The sequence below is a fragment of the Haemorhous mexicanus genome, chromosome 17, assembly GCF_027477595.1.
Source record: "Haemorhous mexicanus isolate bHaeMex1 chromosome 17, bHaeMex1.pri, whole genome shotgun sequence".
NCBI classification, from domain to species: Eukaryota; Metazoa; Chordata; class Aves; order Passeriformes; family Fringillidae; genus Haemorhous; species Haemorhous mexicanus.
This window is the reverse complement of record NC_082357.1, coordinates 10703601-10724253: the sequence shown is the minus strand read 5'-3', so window position 1 is coordinate 10724253 and position 20653 is coordinate 10703601. Positions and strand designations below refer to the sequence as shown.

The 20653-nt window shown below is 44.1% G+C and overlaps 1 protein-coding gene across 3 annotated transcripts; it reads right to left on the bottom strand.

The window, feature by feature from the left end:
* Nucleotides 1-578: 578 nt before the first annotated feature.
* On the bottom strand, nucleotides 579-5136 carry FOXL3 (forkhead box L3). Of its 3 annotated transcripts, none has more exons than XM_059861944.1 (4): nucleotides 4820-5136; nucleotides 4563-4691; nucleotides 3679-3745; nucleotides 579-3325 (listed from the first exon to the last, which is right to left on the bottom strand). In XM_059861944.1, the coding sequence occupies exons 2-4, from the start codon at nucleotides 4667-4669 to the stop codon at nucleotides 2843-2845; spliced, it is 657 nt and encodes a 218-aa protein (XP_059717927.1). In that variant the 5' UTR covers nucleotides 4670-4691; nucleotides 4820-5136; the 3' UTR covers nucleotides 579-2842. The 3 variants fall into 3 exon arrangements, with proteins under 3 accessions (XP_059717927.1, XP_059717924.1, XP_059717926.1); XM_059861941.1 differs by having other exon boundaries at nucleotides 3679-3847; nucleotides 4820-5134; XM_059861943.1 differs by lacking the exon at nucleotides 4820-5136 and having other exon boundaries at nucleotides 3679-3847; nucleotides 4563-4723.
* Between the last annotated feature and the right edge of the window lie 15517 nt (nucleotides 5137-20653).

Here is a 20653-nt window from a genome sequence, read left to right as displayed (position 1 = left end):
ATTTGCAAGAAAGGCATAAAGTATTTAATTATAATTACATTGGGAATGGCTTTGTAATGGCTACGACATTTGAATAAGGTCACGTCTAGCCCTCACCCCTGTTATGTTGTTCTATATTAAATGCCATTCACTTTAACTGCTGGAAACCTTTCTGGAGTCGTCAGAATATAATACACTGGGTAAATTGAAATATGTCCCTTCATTTTTCGAAATATGATTGATATCCTTTGCAAAACAAATGTTAACACCTATTTGTACACAAATTTCTTTGATTATATGTTAGGGAAACTAAATTATGACAGTCTCTCCTAGCAGGCACTTTACTGTGAGCAAAGGACATGGCTATTTGTGAATATTAATTCATCTTACAGAAAATGGCTTTGGATCTCTGCTGTAAATCCACTTGGGTGTATTTCTGCCTTTCCTAATGCATTAATTCTACATTGATTAGTAGCCATAAGCTGCTTCTCCACTGGTCTCAGCAGCCCACAATGTTCACCTTACCAGGTGTTGCTGAGGAGGAAATTTTGCTGTCACTGAATTATCTCTTGTTAACAGCATCAACCAAGAACACATAGTAACAATCATATTTGCATGTTTCACAGCAGAAAATATGTATTTCAAATATACTGCAGGTGTGTACCACAGCTATCAGCCCAACAGCAGCATTGCCATGGTTAAAACAATCAGGAAAAAAAGATCTGTGTATCAAACAGGAATATTTATCTGTAGGCAGGGTCCCAGAGGTGCACAAGTACCCACCCACCATGAGTGCATGCAAACACTGAAGCACTAAGTGAGGACATGCTCTTCCCACACCTATTTACCACTGAGCATAAACACTAAAAGAGCAAATTCTCATCCCTCTTCAAATGAGAATCCATCTGTGCAGTCCCCCACAGAGGTTTTCTTCTTTTTCTAATATCAGTGAAAACAGCAGATCAATCAGGTACAAAGAATCAAATTTTGCTTTCAGATTTCCCCCCAGAATAACTGTTGATTCACAGAGAATTAAAAGCTCCCATTTGAAGGCAGAATTTGCCTCAAGAAATCATCCCTCCAAAGTTTGGAAGACATGCAGTGATGTAATTGACATGATTTCCCATTTTCTCTTTTCTGAAGAAGAAGCAAAGACTTTTGCATGCTGTAGAAATGCTTGAAGAGAACAAGTTTTATGGTTTTCCAAAAAATGGGCATTTATTACCAATCAGTGGGAAATACCACCGATGGTAAATTTTAAGTATATGGCAGGAGTTTCAGCATCATGACAACATACATCATGCATTTTTACAACATATAAGTGCAGTGATATTGCTCCCTTTCTCAATAACAATATATAAGAATATATAGTATAAATGTACAGTATATATTAGACACAATGTGAAATAACTTAGTGAAATGTCAAAGCTTCTGCATAAAAATTCAAGTCATGCCTGAGCATACCTCTATGCTGAATCTTATCTCATATACCTTCATTTACCTTTAGTTCCTGTTGCAAAGATAATTTTATCTCTGCATTTAATTGCTTAAAACCATCAGAATTCTTGTCTTTTTTTCCTTCTCTCTGCAGTAGGTGAAGACTGTAATAGCCAAGTGAAAGCCAGGATTTTGTGGAGCCTTTGCTAATGCTGTTTATGTTCTGGGAAGCAAATCATTGTGAACAAGTTGTATAAAAGCAACTTCTTAAAAGCTCGTTACAGTTCATCATTGTCCATCAGGTTCTGCTCCAAAATATCCCACTGCATGTAAATGATAATGAAGTGGCTTTCTCAGAAATGGAGCTCATGAGCTAACACTGATACCTGGAAATTATAAATCTCACCAGTTTAGCTGAAATCATATCAAGCACCACTTTGGTAATTGCTTGCAAGAAGAATTAATAAAAATCTGTTTAATGGGAATATACAACTTGTCTCAGAGCAGGTAGGTGGAATTTTAGCTTTGCTTCACACTCAACAGAGATTTTTACAGTGCCAGGTTTCCCTTCACACTTGCTAAATGAAATATGGTTAAGGACATTTCTGCAGCATCTCAGGAAGATTTCTGATAGTAGAAGGGAAGAAGTGTTGGGGTTTTTTTTAACCAAGGCATTAAGAGACTCTTTGACTGTCACATTACCCATCAAAGTACCAGAGTTCAGCATCCTTGCAATTAGGTCTCTCGGAATTATTTGAATACAACTTCACTTCAACAATTTAAACAATTCTGCCCTGAATATAAACAAAAATATACTTGAAATATTTACCAACTACGTTTCCTAATGAACAATGAATTAAAGCTGCAAAACAGTTTGAAATAAGATGTTAAAAAAAAAAAAACAGGGAAGACAGGGCGATTTTCTGTAATTCCTTTTAAGAAACAAATTTCCACCCCCTCACCCCCCTACATTCCCAGCCAGTGTAAGTCAACAGAATTATACTGTTTTAGATCAGCTTAAGTTCTGACCTATATACTCCAGTGGAGTTAATCCTAATTTCCACCACTGAAAGTGGGATCAAATTCACTTTGTCTTTAATAAAGGAGTGGATGATAAGCAAGTCTCTTCTCTATCGGATTCTGCTTGAGAAAGGAAATTCTTTGTGGCACTAAATGATGTCCAAGACAGTTTAGAAAATAAAGCTAGAATTTCATAAATTTCAGCGTGGTGAAAACCAATATTGGTAACAGCTATTTATGCTTTAATCTTAGCAAAGTTCCTTGGGTACAGACAGGGCATCAGCTGGTGTGGTGAGTCTGTAACCCTTTCTGGGGAGGAAAATGAGGGGGCAGGCGGCTGATTTTCAGTGACAGGAGGCTGCTGAACACACTGTGACTCAGACTTTGGTACCACGAATAAATAACATCACATTGTCCAGAACTGGAGATTAATATGCGGGGCCTCCAGGAGGTGATATTTATTTTCTTGCATGTTGTACTGAGATCTCAGGACAGGCAAAGGGTCGGGGGCTGAAAGGATGTAATCGATGCTGAATTTGATTTCAGAATCCGATTTTGCTAAGGAGGAATTGCTCAGGCTCTGCCTGTTGGTCACGCTGTTCGGAGCAAACCCACAAGGCTCCAGAAGTTTTGGGCCCGGTTCAATTCTTTCATGTTTACTTTCAGAAGAGGAAACGTTGTTCAAAGCAGAGTCTACAGAAGAGGTATTGGGGGACGAAGGACTTTTCACTCTGCTCGGTCTCTGCTCCTTGTGCTCCCTTTTCACATTCCTCCTCCTCCGTCTTCTCCTGTAATTCCCATTTTCAAAGAGATCCAGCATGGATTCACATCCTGCTGCAAAGCTCCAATAGTTTCCTTTCCCCTTCTCATTCCCTTCTGTTCTGGGAACCTGTATTTATTTAAAGGCAGTTCAGTGTTTGTATGTGTTACAGATGCTGCTGTTTAGCATCTGCATTCATTTACATTTAGGAATGGTGTAAACACATATGACAAGACTTTTAAGCCTATTCTCTGTCATTATATGAGTAAGATGTAAGCCCCATCCTCTTCAATTTGTTATCTATTAGCATACATCAGACAAGGATATAGTCCTTATCCCTGTAATTGACAGCTCAGAGAGATTTTTAAGTGATTTGCAGCTCAGCTGTTTGTTTCCCTTCTTTCCTAGTGATGAGATTATTGCTGCCTATAATTTTTTAGCCATGCACAGTGTGTATGTAAATACACAGTAACTGATCTTACCTTCACAAAACAACTGTTAAGCGATAAGTTATGTCGGATGGAGTTCTGCCAGGCTCTTTGATTTGATCTGTAGTAAGGAAATTTCTTCATTATAAAGTCATAAATGCCAGAGAGGGTGACTTTATTTGAAGGGCTTTGCTGGATGGCCATTGCAATTAAGGCAATGTAGCTGGAAAAAGGAAAACTTGCTGTTACACCATCGCCCTGCTCACAGACTCAGTTTTTAGGACCACATGGGTACATGTGTGCCTATACCCAAATTTCCCCAGGTAGATCTGTGCCCTGACTCAAGGTGTCTGAGGGAGAAGTCCTGAGTGTGGTCACTGCCTGTCCTCCAGGAGCCCCAGGGGACACAGTGGGGTCACTGCCGGGCACTGAGTCCTCAGGGCTGCCTGCCCTGGCACTCAGGGCACAGGACAGGATCACACACCTCTCCAGCTCCCTCTGAAAAGTTTCCCTGAGCAGGAAGGCTGCAGTGAGGCAGAGCAGGCTCAGAGTCACTGTCACAGGAGACTAACCCTGCACATGGAAAGGACCTTGGGTGTCCCTGTGAACACCTACACTGCGCCTCTTCCCACCACACCGGGGTTTTCTGCATCCAGTTCACCCCTTGGCACACTGAAACATTTAATTCCCTCTCCCAGGGCTCCTGGAGGTTGGAGACTGTCTGAGATCTGGAAGCCTAAGGGCATGCCAGAGTTGCTGTGACCCCATGGGAGGAAACAAATCATGAACACTTCACACACAGAAAGGGGGGAAACCTGCCCACTGCAGAGCCTGCAGCAGGGCCAGACCCATCACACACACCTGGCCCCTGTGACCCCACCAGCCCAGAGCTCAGAAACCTCACAGAGACAGGGGGACTTGGAAAAACTTCATCTTACCTGTATGCTGGTCTGGTGAATTTTTTCTCTTCGTCAGAACTACAGGTAGGATAATCATCCCCATCGTAATTGAAGCAGTTATAGGGGTACTGCGTGTTGTCAAACATCGTCCTGCTCCTTGCTCAGCTCCTGTGGAGTGAGAGAGATGGAGTGATGTTTCTCAGAGCCTGGACTCCCTCCTCCCTTCTTCCCTCCCCTCTGTCTGTCTCATTCCCTCTCTCCCCCCTCCTCACACTCCCTCTCCTCCGTGCACACACACTCTCCGTGATGGGGTGGGGATTGTTTTTGCAATTCTCGCGTCCCAGCCAGCCCGTCTGTCCGGATATTATTTTTTGGGGGGTGTTGCTGTTGCTGTCCTGGCAGTTTCCCCCGGCGGGGTGGCACGGGCAGGCTGCTGGGGCGGCTGGAGCTGGGACCGGGCGAGCCTGCGGAGCGGGCGCTGCGCGGTGCCGGTAGCCGCGCTCCGCTCGCTGGGTGGTCCCGGCTGGAGCGGGGCCAGCGCTGCCCCGCCACATCCACAACGTGACAAAGGCAAACAGCATGCTGTTAATAAATCATGCTTCAAGGTCTCCACTTGGAAATTAAACTTTGAGAACGGAGTGCAGCTCCCCGCAGCCCCCGAGTGCTCCCCCTCTGGATTTTTCTCTCCCCGGCGGAGCAGGGTGGCTTTCTTAATTATTTATTTTTAGAAAACCGACGTACAATAAACAGACGTTCCAGGCGGTAATGCACGCTTGTCCTGATCTGCAATCTATAATGCAGCATAATAGACATAAATTATATTTCCATGACTAAAGGAAAATCTGTATGTTCAAAGAAAGTAGAACAGAGGGTTTTGAGGGACTACTGTCAAGCAGGAAAGTAAAAGGAAAATAGCTGTAGGCAGGAGAGCTGCCTGTGTGGGCTTTGATCTGAAGGATGAATTAGACTAATAGCCCTGTGTGTTGGCATCCAATACTGTAACAATTTAATAGTTTTTCAATGCTTTGGAGTGTTTTCCAACAAGTGATGTAAACCAAAGGCATCACGCACCATTGCAGGGCGGACTTAAAAGGTGTGTGCCACATGATAATTAAATTATTTGAAGACAGCTCTGTCCCAGGAAATAGCCCCAGGAGGAAATGGGTTTTGGAAAAGAGAAAGCAAATTGGTGTGCAGAGAGTTTCCCTGGATGAAAATTTAAAAGCAGGACCACTAGCAATGCAACTTGTGTTTTCTGTAGCATCTTTCATACAAAGTATGTCCCTGAACCCCTTTTGGAGTCAAAGGATACAATTAGGGGAAAATTCATCTGAGTGATAAAAAGCCCTTTAAAATGATGCTTTAGTGGCTCCTGGAGTTCTGACAAAGATGGACTTAAGAAGGCTTTTTGTGTGGAATATAACAAGACATTGTAGCAGGGTATGGGGGAAATGCATGGCATGAGAAAAACATATAGACAGGTATTTTCTTGGGAATATTAAACCAGAGCAGATAGCCAAAATAAAAATTATCTCCACTCTAAAATACATCAATAGGCATATGCATGAGGCATCCACTGCAGAGGAGGTGTTAATTCAAAGGGTCAGCTACTGCTGCCTAAGGCATTAGCAGGGCTTTAATACTGAGTAAGATAGAGGAGATTCAGTGGAGGAAAATGAAATATACTGTGTCTGATCTTCATTCATACTCTGTCCAGCTGGACTAGAAGGTTTAAAGGAAGGAAGAAGCCAAGTCACAGATATGGGAAGATTCTCCCTCCCTAAAACCCTCGTGATCCTTGACACAGGTAGATGTCCATTTTCATTTTTAGCAGTGGTTCTTCTCTTTGGAGGTGTTTTACCTCACTAAAATTCCAATAACTTAGACTAAAGACTAAAAAAGTTCTTGTTTCTGATTTACAACAATTTCAAAAAGCAGAGCTGGGTTGGTTGACTGCTTTTACCCAATCTCTAAGCATCCTTTTTTCAGTTCATTGTATTCTATTTGTGAAAATTGGCTTAAGAGAGAGAAAATTCAGGCAACACACTTTGACCAAAATCCTCACCTATTTACTGACAGAATTTAATAGATGAAATTTTCTGTAATGGGAATTAGAGCAAATGACTGGAGTGTCATGTATGTAGTAATGTTAATTGTCTCTATTCCTGTATTTTCTTGCAGGGGTGAGTGTAACACACTTGTCCATCTCTAGCACATCTGCAATGTGCATTACAGCTCATGGCCAGTGTATTCCTCACCCATTCCAGTGGGAAATACACTTGGATTAAACTTCCATCTCAGCAGTTGGTTTGTGAGGCTAAATTGAGCAAAAGCTGTCAGATCATGGGTTGATGTCCCTGGGCATCACCCCAGGGACGAGTGGGACCATGGGTGGGTGGTGCAGGGGCAGCTTGGCAGGACACAGGAAACTCCTGCCCCTGCCATTTGTGTCACACATCATCTGGGGATAGACATCATCTCTTCCTGAGAGCTGGAGGATTTGGTTTCTGGCTCTGTAAATATCACTATGTTCACCTGCTGCAAATTCATACAGACCCTAAGAAGAGCACAAACCATTTCTGAGTCCTGCAAGATCAGAAACGAATTATATATGATCACTCATAAACTTCTGAAATCCAAATATGCAAAACTGGCAGAATATTTCTCAAGGTAATTTTTAAAGCCTGCCTGCTTATATTTTATTCCCAAGTGAGTGTTTATGGTCCAATTATAATCCTTGAACATAAAATTCATAAAGAGATGTTAACATGCTCTTGTATGTACCATGGTGGGGTGAGCAGGTGCCATGCTCATGGTGGCAGAACATGTTGCACAATAGTTTTTTTCCCAGCATCTGTGCAGCCATTACAGTTTAACTAGAGCAACTATAACTCAGGCCTGTCATTATCATAAAAGCATAATTTTGCCAGGCTAGTGTTTTCTTATGCTGTATATTTTCAGAACACAAAGTTGTAAACCATTTGATTTGAGATAGTAAATAGGCAATAAAAAGGCCGTGAAAGATTTGACTAATTTTTTAAACATTGATATTAAAAAGTTATTTGCAATTTTTGTAATTATGACAGAGATCATGAAAGTTGCACATGAAATTCAGACAAGTCATAAATCCAAACAGGGCTGAATTACTGCTCATTATGGGATAATAGAATAACAGGGAGCACCTCAGTGTTTGGGACTGAATGCTGGCATTCCATCTTCTTACTGGTGTAGACTGGTGTCTCCCAGCAGCACAGCTTCTGCTGTTTCTCAGACTTGGTTGCAGTTTAGGACTTTATTCCAAACCTTTTAAATTTATCATATAATCATAGAGTTATTTGGAATGGAGTGGACATTTTAAGGTCATCTCATTCTACCCCCCTGCCATGGGCAGGGACACCTTCCACTATCCCAGGTTGCTCCAGGGACGCTTCCAGGGATCCAGGGGCAGCCACAGCTTCTCTGGGCAACTTGTGCCAGGGCCTCCTCACCCTCACAGGGAAGAATTTCTTTCTTCTATTCAACCTAAATCTACTTTCTTTCAGTTTAAATCAGTGGAGACTAGTGGTGTCCTGCAGCAGGCTCTGAATCCCTCAACAACAACCTACACCAGCAGCAAACTGCTTTCTTTTTTTGCACTTTTTGTACAAGATCTGTCTCTCTGGTGAAGAAGAGAATGGGGTAGTGCAGGTTCTTGTGCACTTTTTCTCGTAGTTATTTTGATATGGGATGAGGAGAAGGAGACTTCCCCAAACTTGGGTGGGTATTTGGCTCTCCCTATGGGAGATCTCATGGCATTCAACTTGGTCACCCTTCTTCCTAGGAAAAGGATGAGGCTTGCCTCACTGCCCACCTGAATTTCACCTTAAATGTCTCCCTAATTTCACCCTAAATGTCTCTCTGCTTCACCCACATCCATCAGCTGAATTCCTTTCCCTTCTGCATCTCCTTTGTGTTCACATGCAGAACTTCATGGAAATAAAATTTCCACCGCAATTTGTGGTTTTCTGCTGGAGTTCAGTGAGAACTGTTTATATTTCCTAGCTAGGGGGTGATTTGGAAAAGCATTCCTCATCTGTATGCCTTCTAGCTGCAGCAGTGTAAAGCTCATGCATAAAACACAGCACGTGTTTCTACCCAAACAGGAGCGTGGGTAAGGAGCCTTCAGTGAGAACTCATCACATCACATGGTAAAGAAGTGAGCAGCTACAGACACTCAGACATATTCTCCCTGCCCTAGCTGGATGAGGAGATTCACAAGACATATGTGAAAATGCAGTTCTGGAGATTCTCTGTTGTGTTTTGGCAGTGAAGAATAAGAAAAGGAGGATTCCCAGGGTGAAAAGTCAGTTGTCCTACCTACTCTGGTGTTGTGACTCTTTTGCTGTCATGAATTCATGGCTTCAGAAACAGTGGAGGGAGAATGTGGGTAAGTCTCTAGCTTTTGGACCCTTATTAGGTGAAATTCTGCAATTTTTCTAACACATTTTCTACTTAAACCCAAATGTAATGGGTTTAATATTTTACGAGCTTTATAAATAATTGGAAAACAAAAAAAAAAAAAATCACTTTTGGTCTGACAAAATTGTTTGGGTTGACCCAAAAGGACAATTAAGATTTTATATTCTGTCCTTGGTTTGCCCAGCCTTTCTGCTGAGGGATGTTGGTGGTAAAAAGGACACATCCCTGTTTCTCTCTTTGATATGGATACATGAGGCAGAGGTTTAGAGTTTGTGTGCTTGTGATTTGGTATTCTTCTCCTTCTTAGCAGCACTAAATTAAATCCCTCTGTCTGAGACTGCAGATAGAAACACAGGAGGGGATGTGCAAGCTTGCACCAGAGACCTGCCATGCAATCACAGAATGGTTTGGGTTGGAAAGGACCTTAAATCCCATCTCATTCCACACCCTGCCATGGGCAGGGACACCTTCCACCATCCCAGGTTGCTCCAAGCCCCATCCAACCTGGCCTTGGGCACTTCCAGGGATGGGGCAGCCACAGCTTCTCTGGGCAACCTCTGCCAGGGCCTCACAGCCAAGAATTTCTTCTCAACATGTAGTCTATCCTATATATTAGTGGGATTTTTCCTGCCTCAGCTATGAAAGCCTCTGAAATCCTGATCCATGGGGCTTTTGGAGTCAAGAAGGAAGAGCTGGGGGGTTTGAAAAGAGGGTAAGTTGAGAGGGGATGCCCATTCTTTGGCACACAGAGCATCTCTTGGGCTGGCACCACATTGATGCCCAGCTCAGTGTGAGCTTGTTTACCAGAGATGGACCCAACCCTGGCACAGCTGCCTCACCTCGTCCTTCTCTGGCCACTGCCCACTCCAGCTGTCCAGAATCATTTGGCTATAGGCCTCCCTTCATACATTGTTTGAATTCTGCACCAGACACAGCTAATAACTCAGGCCAGGAAACTTGTTCCAGATGTTAATTAACTCCCTCTGCATTAACTGGAATCACACAATTAAGGCCTGATTATTTATAAAACCATTTTGTCAAGAGAATTAGGAGAATTAGAAACATCCTGGCTCACACCACTTTCACACAAATGTCCATGTGCTGTTAAATTGTGGAAACTGGCACGAGTTGTCCCACACATTTATTTTCAGCCATCATAATTATTCCAGAGGAGAAGGGGCAAGAGTCAGCCAGGCGTGGAGGAGCAACACTGGAGCAAAGGAGCAGATTCTCAGCTGAGCAAAGGTCCACTGCTGTGGTACCAGCATCCCTCAGAGGTTCCTGTCAGCTATGCCACAGGCAGGGTGTCTTTCCTAGGGCCATCAAGCTCAGTGATGCTCAGACACAAATTGCAATATTTAGGTAGCTACTCAGGAGCTGGAGGGCCAGAGCTGGGTCTGTGGTGCTTTGTCAGCTCTCTACCACACATCCCTTGGTTTAAGGGATTTTTCTGGGGGATCACACAAGCACTTGACAAATCCAAACCAGCAAATTTGAACCAATTCAAAACTGTTCCTCCCATCTGCCTTGCACACATTTCAGACAGTCTGGGAGTTTTCATTCTCTGATATGGACTAAATGGACAAATTCAAGGCAAACAAATGCAAGGAGCACAAGGTTTGCCCAAGCTGGCTGGACACATGTGGACCTGCAAGTGCAAAGGGAATGCCCCAGGGTGATGCAGTGCATGGATGGGGAGGGGGCTCTGAGCAGCTGGAGCCTAGGCACAGCAGTGTCTGTGTCTCCAGCCACCAGAGACAGTCCCTGGGAGCAGCTGTGACCCTGCAGGGACTGTTTGAATCAAGGCTGAGTGGTCACTTGGAGTCAAGGATCCCCTGGTGCATCAGGCTGAGCTGGGGATGGTCACTCACTGCCTCTTCCTGGACCCTGCTGACACCTTCACTGTCACAAACCCTGCACCTCAGGGAGCAGGAGGGATAGGGGGAGGCAGCACTGTGCTTTGCTGATTTTATTTTCCTTTGAAAGTAGTAATTCATTCCAGCTCACTTACTCACAGCTCTCTCCCACGCAGAAGTTTTCTGGGAGCTGCATGAACAATCTCAAAACAATGCAGATCAAACTGGCAGGGGAAAAGCAACTGGAAAGTGGCCCCAGTGCAAGTGCTGTTATTTCTTTAGGGGAAGGGGATGGCAGGCAGGAACACCACCTTCCTTCAGAGCTGAGTGCAAGATTGGCTCCCCCCAGGTTCTCAATGTCCTGGTTTCCCTTCGGGTGTAATCCCTTCCAATGGCTCCATAAGGTGCAACCTGTGGATGCACAAACCTCCTAGGATAGTCCAGTTTTCCACAATCCCCATCTTTATAAAAGGATCACATTTTGTAATCTGATTCCCAAGTCTTAATTACCAAGTGACAATAATATTTCACCATTACCAATAGGATTTCTTCTCTTGCATAACTCACCCCTCCTCACTCATAATTCTGATTTGATGTATTTCTCCCTGTAAGTAAATTCAATTATCAAGGGTTTTCTTCATTCTGAAAAGAAAATAGTTCTTGTTTTGATAATACCAGTTAAACTATTCAACTTCCTTCCAGGATAAACACTTGATGGTTAATGTGTCAGGGACATGGGATTACATTTTCCTCAAAGCCAGACATAAGCTGCCTTCTCTTCCTCTGAATTGGAATTACCATTCACCATTCATCATTTATCATCCTTCAAGTATTTGGTGTTCCACCACATGAAAGCCACTTGCAGCAGAGAACCAGAGCTAACATTGTATTCTGAGGTTAGTGCTGATAGCTCCTTCAAGAGGTGTGAACTCCCTCCTTGCTTTTATCCATCCTTTCATCTTATGAGAGGCTTTCTGATGCACACAGCAGAGACTAAAGAGAAATAAGCTTTGATCTCTGCCACCTCAAGTGCATCCTCACCATCAGTAATTCCAGGTGAAAGTATTTGTAGAGCAATGCTAGTCCTCAGTGCTGCTGATTTTAGCAAGGTTGGGAGCTTTGCTGTGTGCCTGTTTGTGAAGTCATGGTTTGTGTTTGAGCTAGTTAAGTGTAATAAAAATACTCTCCACATAAATATAAACCAGCTTTTTTTCTGCTTCTTCTCATCAAGTTTTGATTTATATTATTTTTCTTCATCAGCTTTTCAGTTTGAAATTTCTTCCGGATTTAAAAGTGGCTGAAGCCAACTTGTAGCACTAAAAGTTTTTAATTTTCAGTGTCTTTTAGGCAGGTGAATTTAACAAAATGGACTTTCAAGAAGCCAGGTATTTCAATGGAAGCTCAGCTTCGTCTCATTATTCTGGTGTATGGTGCTTTTAGAAATATATAGGCAAGGTCTCAGTAAACCACACGTCTTGATTAAGAGTAGATTTTGTGATTTGAGAGTCAAATCCTGTGTATTTTCTGACTAACCTTTGCTGCAGCAGCTCATTTGGCTGTGTGTAAGTGGAGGACTGGTTATTCACAAGCACATCTCTCTGTTAATGAGTATTTGTGAGAGTAGTTTATTTTTCTTTATTATCTTCCTTTATTTTCCAAGTTGTTCCTCGATTCCTATGAATAATTCTCAGGAGTTCTGAATTTAGAAATTATGGTCCTAATTCTTGAGCTCGGGCTAGAATGCTTTTAGGGAAATAATAGAAGATGATTTATAGTATTTTGCTGCTGGTGGGAATTTCCAGGCAAACAGAAATTTATGAAACTTCAAGGATTCAGGGACTCTGTATTTGGCTGTGTATGATCCAAAACTAAAAAACCAGGATCTGGGAAATCACAGGGGAGCCAAGTCAGCACTTTTTAGGACTATCTTGTGGAAGATATTCCTAAATCCAGCATCTTCTGTGCTCACCTGCTCCAACAGCAGTGAGTAGCCCCCAAAGTAAAGAAAGCCCAACATCTCTTCCTACAGCTGCAACCCATCTCTGTGGTGAAATTGGTATTTTATCAGGTATTTTGCAGCAGGGAGCTCCACCAGCAGCAGAGCTGTTTTGTGCCCCTCTGCAGCCACAACTCCAAGGGCACCCAAATAGCCCAAAGCTGCACTTGGCAAACAGAGCCCCAGAGGACTTGGGGGAATTGACACCATGGCAGCTGCTGGGAGCAGAGCAGGAAGAGCTGTGTGGGTGGTGACAAAGGCAGTCACCAGGAAACAACAAGGAATGTGTCTGCATTTAATTGCAGATCCTGCTGTTAATGATACTCTGAAGGAGGAACTTTGGGGATACCACTTGTAGGCTGCTCCTCAGCAGGGTCATCAGTGGGTGGAGGTGAGATATGGATTATTTCAACCATAATTTCAACCAGATTTTCCATTGCATCCATATTTTCCAACCATTATTTCAACCATATATTCTATTTCATCCATATTTCCCAACCATTATTTCAACCCTACTTTCCATTTCATCCATATTTTCCAACCGTATTTTCTTTTTTGTTGTTGTTTTTTTGTTTGTTTGCTTTGGGTGTTTTTGTTTTGTTTTGTTCAATACCAGTCAATTTGGAAAATAAAAAGATAGCCAAAAAGGGATTTTAAATGCTCATATCCTAATGGAGAATGCAATGACTCTCCAAATCATGCATGGCCACTGCCCAGCACCCTGCATGGTTGAAAGGGAGCAGTGGAACAAGACAGTGCTGGTTATTTCACTTCATGTCTCCATTTTCATTCCCTGCCCATGTTGAAATGGTAAGCAGTGGTCTACAGGACCAGTGACCCCACTCAGAGCTCTTTGCTGCCTTACCTGGGCTTGGTGGCTCTTGTGTGATTTCCTCAGTGAGTCTGGAGAGACCTGAAGCAGCCCCTCTGCTGCCTGAGATGGGCTCTGGGCTGCCAAAGGCCATTTCTGCTGTGGCAGCAGCCTACAACAGAAACTGTCTTCAAAACTGCTGGGATGCACTGGTGCTGACAAAGGACACCGGGGTGGGAAAAGGGTTTCTAGGGAGCACGATGCAAAGGAGGCAAATTTTCACTTAAAATAAGCAGAGAATCCTGTTCTGGCATGTGCTGCAGAGAGATCTGCTGGTGGTGCATCACTCTGCCCTGGTGGTTGTGAAAACTGGAGCATGGGAGTTTTAGGGTCATACCATGTACTTTGAGCTATTCTGCACTAACTGAGCTTGGGAGGGAACACATATTTTTGTTCATTTTATCCCATAAGTAAAAATCAGGCACCAGGGTGAGAAGATTGCAGAAAGGGTATATATGAATTATGAACTCTTATTTGCATTTTGAACTAGAACTCAGTAGAAATTTTGGATCCCAAAACCCTCTAAATTTGGAGCATGCAGAATTCATCTCAGTTTTTTGTTGTTAATGGCCTGTATATCTCTATCTTTTGTAGGTAAAGCATCTTCTAGGAAAAAAAAAAAAAAAAAGCATTGCAGCTTTTATGTTTGTTTGGTGCAGGGCTGAACAGCATTGAGCAGAGAGCCAGAAATGCATTTAGAGTCATTCCCCTGGAATATGAGTGGGGATAGACATGTTCTTAATTAACTCTTAGAGTTTAGAAGATTGTTTCCCAAGGTTATTTTTGGTTGCTGAAGTCTGGATCTGAAGCTCGTTGCCTGGCTCCAACCCCAGTGCATTTATATCTGATTTGGGAGTTTTGATCTTTATTTGGAAGCAAAGAAGAGCAGCCATTCCCCAGTTTGAAGGGGTGTCCCCAGTTTTCCTCAGGTCAGTGTGGAGCTGTTTGAGCCCTCTGAGTCTTACAACCCTCTCCATCTTGCAGCAATCTGAGTCTCACAAACACCTCTCCTGCAGCTTGCCAGTGTATTTTGCTCTCAGATGGGAAACCCCTGAATTTCCTGGAGGTGTCTAAGGAAAAGACAACACCTTTGGGGAAGAGCACTCAGCTGAACAGATTCCTCATCCTGTTCCCCTACCCTGGCAGCAGCTCCCCCCTGTTGTGGTGCTCACAGGGCACAGGCTGTGCCATGGTGGGGGAAGAGATGGGAGAGGAAATGGGGACGTGCTGGAATGGGAATGGTGCTCCAGTTAGTACCACCTGATGATCCATTTGGGGGTTCTTTAACACAATTTAAAGGGGCTGAGCTGCTATAAATGCTCAGCATTGAGAAGAAATAACTGACTCATCCATTCTGAGGAAGCTAATCCAGAGGAGATAATGAAATCATCCTAAAAACCTGCATTGCACCAGGTCATCAGAAGCAATTTGGTTTCAAGTTGTAACATCAAATTGCATTCAGGAACTGGCAGCACTGTGACACTGGAACAGGCTGTCCCCACAGAAATATTCCCAGAAAGGGTTCAGCTGTGTCCCAGCCAGGGTATGAGTGCAGCCCTGGATCTGGCAGGGTGTGGGGAGCTGGTGAGGGGGTGCAGAGCCCACTGCCCCTCTCTGCCCTGTGCAGGCAGGCAGGGCTCCCTTCCAGCTTTGTCCCACTCTGTGCTTATGCTGGGCAAGAGCAGAGGGTCCCTCACTGGATATTCCTCCAGGTCAGCTGCTGTTCACTGCTCAGGAGCAAATCCCTCTTTATCCCTTGGAGGGAAAGGCCCCAGATCCTGCTTGCTCAGTTTCACTACACAGGAGTAGAACTGAAACCCTTAGGGAGCCTTTTTCCAAGCACAGACACCTAAAGACCCCCCTGGTGCTTATTCATAACTCTTCTCCCCTGGACAGCCGAGAAGCAGCAGCTTTTTGTGTAAAACTCATTGAAAGATTTAACTCAGCTTCTGTGCTGCCCTCCCTGAGGAGGGGGGAAGGATCAAGGTCTTGCAAGGATGAGAATGTTACTAAAAACTATTGAACTGTAAAATGAAGGCAACCAGAGATGTTCTAGCCCTTCGTTTTTGCATTTTCTTTCTTCTCTCCCAACCATTCTGTGTCAGCCTGGTTGCATGAGAAATGGGAATTGCATGAGGGCATGGTCTGTCTGCATCAGGAAGTTTCTTGTCTCAGTCTCTAGGCTTATTTCAAACAGTTCTAGTAGCAGTTGAGATTGTTATTGAATTAATATTATTGATGATTTCTTTATTAGTGGTTGGGAAAGCTGAAATTGGGCTTCCTGGCTGTCTGGGACATCACACTGACCTGCATTTTGGAGGCAGAGATTGGTGGATTTGCCAAGCTTTGCTGTTTCCAGGCATGCTCCAGCACTTCAATGTCCTTCTTGTCATGAGGGGCCCCAAACTCCATCCAGGCTTTGAGGTGTGGCCCAGCACAGAGGGACAATCCCTGTCCTGGTCCTGTTGGCCAAACTCCTGATCCAGGCCAGGTGCCATTGGCCTTCCTGGCACCTGGACACACCTGCTCATGTTCATTCACTGTGGGCCAGCACCCCCAGGTCCTTTCTCACTGGGCAGCTTTCCAGCCACCCTGCCCCAGCCCTGCAGCACTGCAGAGGTTGTTGTGACCCAAATGCAGGACCTGGTACTGAGCCATGGCTGGATGTGTTAATAACCTGGTAATAAACTGATTCATGGTTTGATCAATCAGATGGCACACTGCAAAGCAGGAAATGCTTCCCTTGCCAAATAAGAGGTCACTGCCAAATTAATGGGAATTTAATAAGAGCACACACACAGCTGCTGGCTGCAGGTGGGGGGAGCAGCTCAGGGTCATGTCCTTTGCTCACCTTGACAGCAATTCACACAAAGACAGGACAATCTTTTCAGCACCGTGTTCCTGCAGAGCTGCCCTGGTGGTAGCAGGGATGTGGGAGTATTTTCTGTGCAGTGGGACAGAGCAACGTCCCATCACTGGCACTCTCCCGAACTGGGTGATGCTGCTGCTGCTGCTGCCCTCTAGATGGTGCAGTCCGATAAAAAATTTGAGAGAAGACGATAATTTGCTTCGCCTTCTTTTTTCTACTTTTTTTTTCTTTTTTCTGTGTTTTTTTTTTTTTTTGGGGGGGGGGGAGAAATTTTTAAATTGCATTTACAGGAGGGCATATTGCTAATGGCTGGAAACTGGAGCACTGCACTGCTGGTAATTCCCTTAAGTGCTGGTGTGGGAGCCTGATCCACCTGGTTTATGCATATTTGTAAAACCTGGTACTCTGTACTGTATTGTGCCTTGAGACATTTTGCACTTTAAGTTTCTACCTATACTGATCTATATGAATTTTTTTTTTTTTTCTTTTTTTAGGATTCTGTGTAAGGAATTGCAATGTGTTTCAGAGGTCAGACTGGGAAATAATCACAGGCCTGAGTACAAAACCTGGTTTAATTGTTTTGGGTGTTTCTATCTTAGCAGCACAGGTTGCTGACTGCAAATTTTTAGTGAACAAACCCAGTAGTGTATATGTTGTGCTGCAAAGGAAATTTTTCACTAAGCTGACCACTGCCTAGTGGAACTGATGGAAAACCCAAACGAAAGAAAATGGGAATAGGAATATGACAAAATGCAAAATCTTCACCTAAGAGAAAAAACAGCACTTTGAGGTGAAAGCCTGCTTTCTACCCTCTGATGAAATACATTCACCAGCTGGAGTGAAAAAAGCAACCTACACCACATGGGAAAACGTGTGTGCAGGGATGGGCAGCAGCCAGCTCAGCCTGGATGCCATTTGGTACAGAAAATGAGTGAGGTGGAGATATAGATCCAAAAGTCTAGAGCAGGAAAAAAGGTATTTGTTTTCAAGTAAAAACATATCCTAGCAACATCACTGGCCTAATATTTGGTGGAGATACTGAAGCTGATGCAGCCATGAGAAAGGGAGAGGCATCCAGAAGATACTTTCTGTATTTGGAAAGCCACTCTCTTCTCACACAGGCTTGGCTGTTACCTCCTGGTCCATCCAGCTAGGAAACATTAGGCATCATCTGCTAGAGGAAAAATCAGATTTAATTATTCTCACCACTAAGCATCTCAGAGGAAGTGGCCAAGGAAATCTCTGGCCCATGAGAAATCATTTTTGGGTAGCTTGAACACAGTAAAGTCCAGGACTACCAGGATGCTGCTGCCACATCAGTATTGGAATCAGGCCAGCCAATCCTGCTTGTGGGAATTTTTGCCATCCAAGAGGTGAAGAGTGAATCCTATGAAGATAAAATGCATGGACAGGACTATAATTAATACCAATCAATTAGAAAATGAATTTTCTAGATAAGGCCAGGATTTACAAAGTTGGTAATTTCCTAGGTGGGATCTGACTGGAGAGGAGGCAGACAGGAGAAATTTTGCTTTCGATAACTACCTGTGCTGGGACTGTTCATGCATGGAGGGGTTTGGGAGGGCTGACAGGAGCTCAGCAGAGACTGGCACTGCCAAACTGAAAAAGCTGAGCTGAAAGGAAAGCTGCAAGGGGATGTGACTGCAGGGTCTGTGCAGCGTGGTGAGAGGGGACACAGCACAGGAGTGGCACGTTCAGGCTGGAGAGGAGGCACTGGGGGGGACTGGAGAGCATTGGGAGAGGGGCCAAGGGAGAAAATAATCACTTGGTCATTTCCTTGTGGTTTCAAACCAACTGGAGCTGCCTTTCAGGTAACTGCTGTGGTCATATAATTATGGGGTCAGTCTGGGGATACTGGTGAAATGCTGACAGAAGGAAGATCAGGTCTCTGGTTTAGGTCTCTTCCTGGCCTTTAACTCTGGAGATGTGCAAATCATTCTGAGGAAAGATTGACAGAGACAGTGCACAAGAGGAAAGGAAAAGCTGGAAGTTTTCTTCTGCTGCTTGTTCTTGTAATTTGAATTTACTTATTTCTTATCTCCAGCTTGTGCATGTCCACAGCAGCAACCATCCTGCCCAGCAATAAGTCAAAACAGAAAGCTGAAAATTTGTTTGAATTAATTTTTGTCTGAATTAATTTTTGAGGGTTTTTAATTTTTTAATTTTGAAATCTTTACTTTTTCTTCTCAGTTTGCAATTGCTATTTCCAGTGAATTCTCCCTCTCCTGCCCTTTTGAAGTGACCTTTGCTCAGACCTGCTGGCCTCTTCTCCAGGCTGCAGGGGGGACAGCAGGACTGGAGCAGCTGTGGCTCCATCAGAACAGGGAAGGTGGTGGCAAAGAACGTGGCTGGTTTTTGCAATAGAGTGTAAGCTCCAGTCCAGTGGGTTTTTAAAAGTATTAGCAGAAGTGAAAGGCTACATTTAAAAATGTATAAGCAGGAACTTTCAGCACTGCATGCCTTCATTCATAATTCACCAGTGCTCGTTTCTAAAGAAGATTTGATATTTTTACAAGGTAAATGTACTTTAAAACCTTTCTTTACTTTGCAGTGAATGTGCAATTAAGTGAACTTACTGAAAAGGAGAGGGAAGCAAGGATTAGAAAAGAGTTGTCCTGATAGCCATGAAATTATTGTAATTTTCATGTAATTCAGCTTTGATTGGGAAATGTTGCTGCATTCCTGTTCAGAGTAATGCCATGTTTGGGGCTGGTGAAACACCTTTTCTGACAAGATCTCAAATTTGTGGCTGGTGACTGTTATTACCAGCACCTTTATGCCCAAAGAACCGTGGTGGAGAGGACACAATTTTCAACTCACCTCTCCCTGACATGCCCAAGCCCAAGTTTCTGAAACCAGTTCATCAGCCTGGTCTGGCCTGGAAGTTGCACCAGCATGTCCCAAGACCCAGACAGCTCCCAGGACCTGTTGGTGTCTGTGGTGCTTGCACAGAGCTGAGCTGGGGGAAGGACTGAGATGTTTACTCTGACAAGAGATCCCACTGTTCCAGTCTCCACAGTAATTCTGGGGGACAGAGCACTTTCCAAGCACCTTCCCTGCACCTTTTCTACAGGCACAGCGTGAGCTGCAGCCATTAATCAGACCAGCTGCTGGAGAAAACTGCTAATTAGGAGCAGCGTGGCTCCCTGAATTCCCTCCCTCCTTCCAGCCATGCTGAAAGACATCCTTTGTTCCTTGTGCTGGTGCTCAGGAGCAGGTTGTGGTTGGACCCCTCTGCTGAGCAGGGTTTGGAGGAGGGACAGTGCTCATATAAAGTACAGCCCATGTGTGTGTGTCTGAGCCCTGGGCATCCCTGTTCCAGCTCTGCAGGAAGAGGGTGTGGCTGATAGGAAGCAACTGGAGAATTTCCATGGACATCTGACCTTGAACATGCAAATGGGTGGCCACCAGCATGAAAAGGGTTTGCAGCTGGTGTTGGAAAACTCGGGGAGGCTGTGTTGCAATGCCCATTGCATCAATGTAAGGAGGATTTGTATTTTGCACTAATAATCCTCTTAAAGCCAGAAAGCCACTGGTGGGGAAAAGTGCTGCCCAGCAGCAGAGCTCCTGAGCAGGACTTGCTGAGTTGACACAAAGAAATGAAGAAAAAACTGTAATCACAAGTCTGTCTGGATAAATTAGGTGGAAAATTCATGGAAAACACTGAAGTTCCAGCACAGTGAAACCAGAGTTAAGGAAATCAGCCAAGCTCTATGTCCCAGATGTGCCACACCACACTCAGCAATCTCTAGACAAGGTCACTTTTACCTCAAACACTATGGAACAGCACCTGCTGCTTTATTTTCTAGCCAAACCCAGCATTTTCACCCTCATTCTCATTTTCTGCTGATGGATCCACTGCCCCCTATCATGTTCAGATAAAAAGGGCTCTATTAAAAACCACATCAAGGCAGGATTAGCTACAAAAGACTTTTGGTGTGACACACCCCTCTTAGGCACTCTTGCCCTTCTCCTTGGTGCTGGCCTGGGTGGGTGACAGGAGGCATCAGCAGTTTGGGCCCCTCCAGATGAGCAGGGAGGGACAGTGACAATCCCCTT

Coding starts and splice junctions, on each gene's coding strand:
- FOXL3 (XM_059861941.1), bottom strand. CDS start 4,669: ATGTTTGACAACACGCAGTACCCCTATAACTGCTTCAATTACGATGGG. Junction 3,848..4,562: donor TTCACCAGACCAGCATACAG/GTAAGATGAAGT, acceptor TCCTTTTTCCAG/CTACATTGCCTTAATTGCAA. Junction 3,326..3,678: donor TTAACAGTTGTTTTGTGAAG/GTAAGATCAGTT, acceptor AAATAAATACAG/GTTCCCAGAACAGAAGGGAA.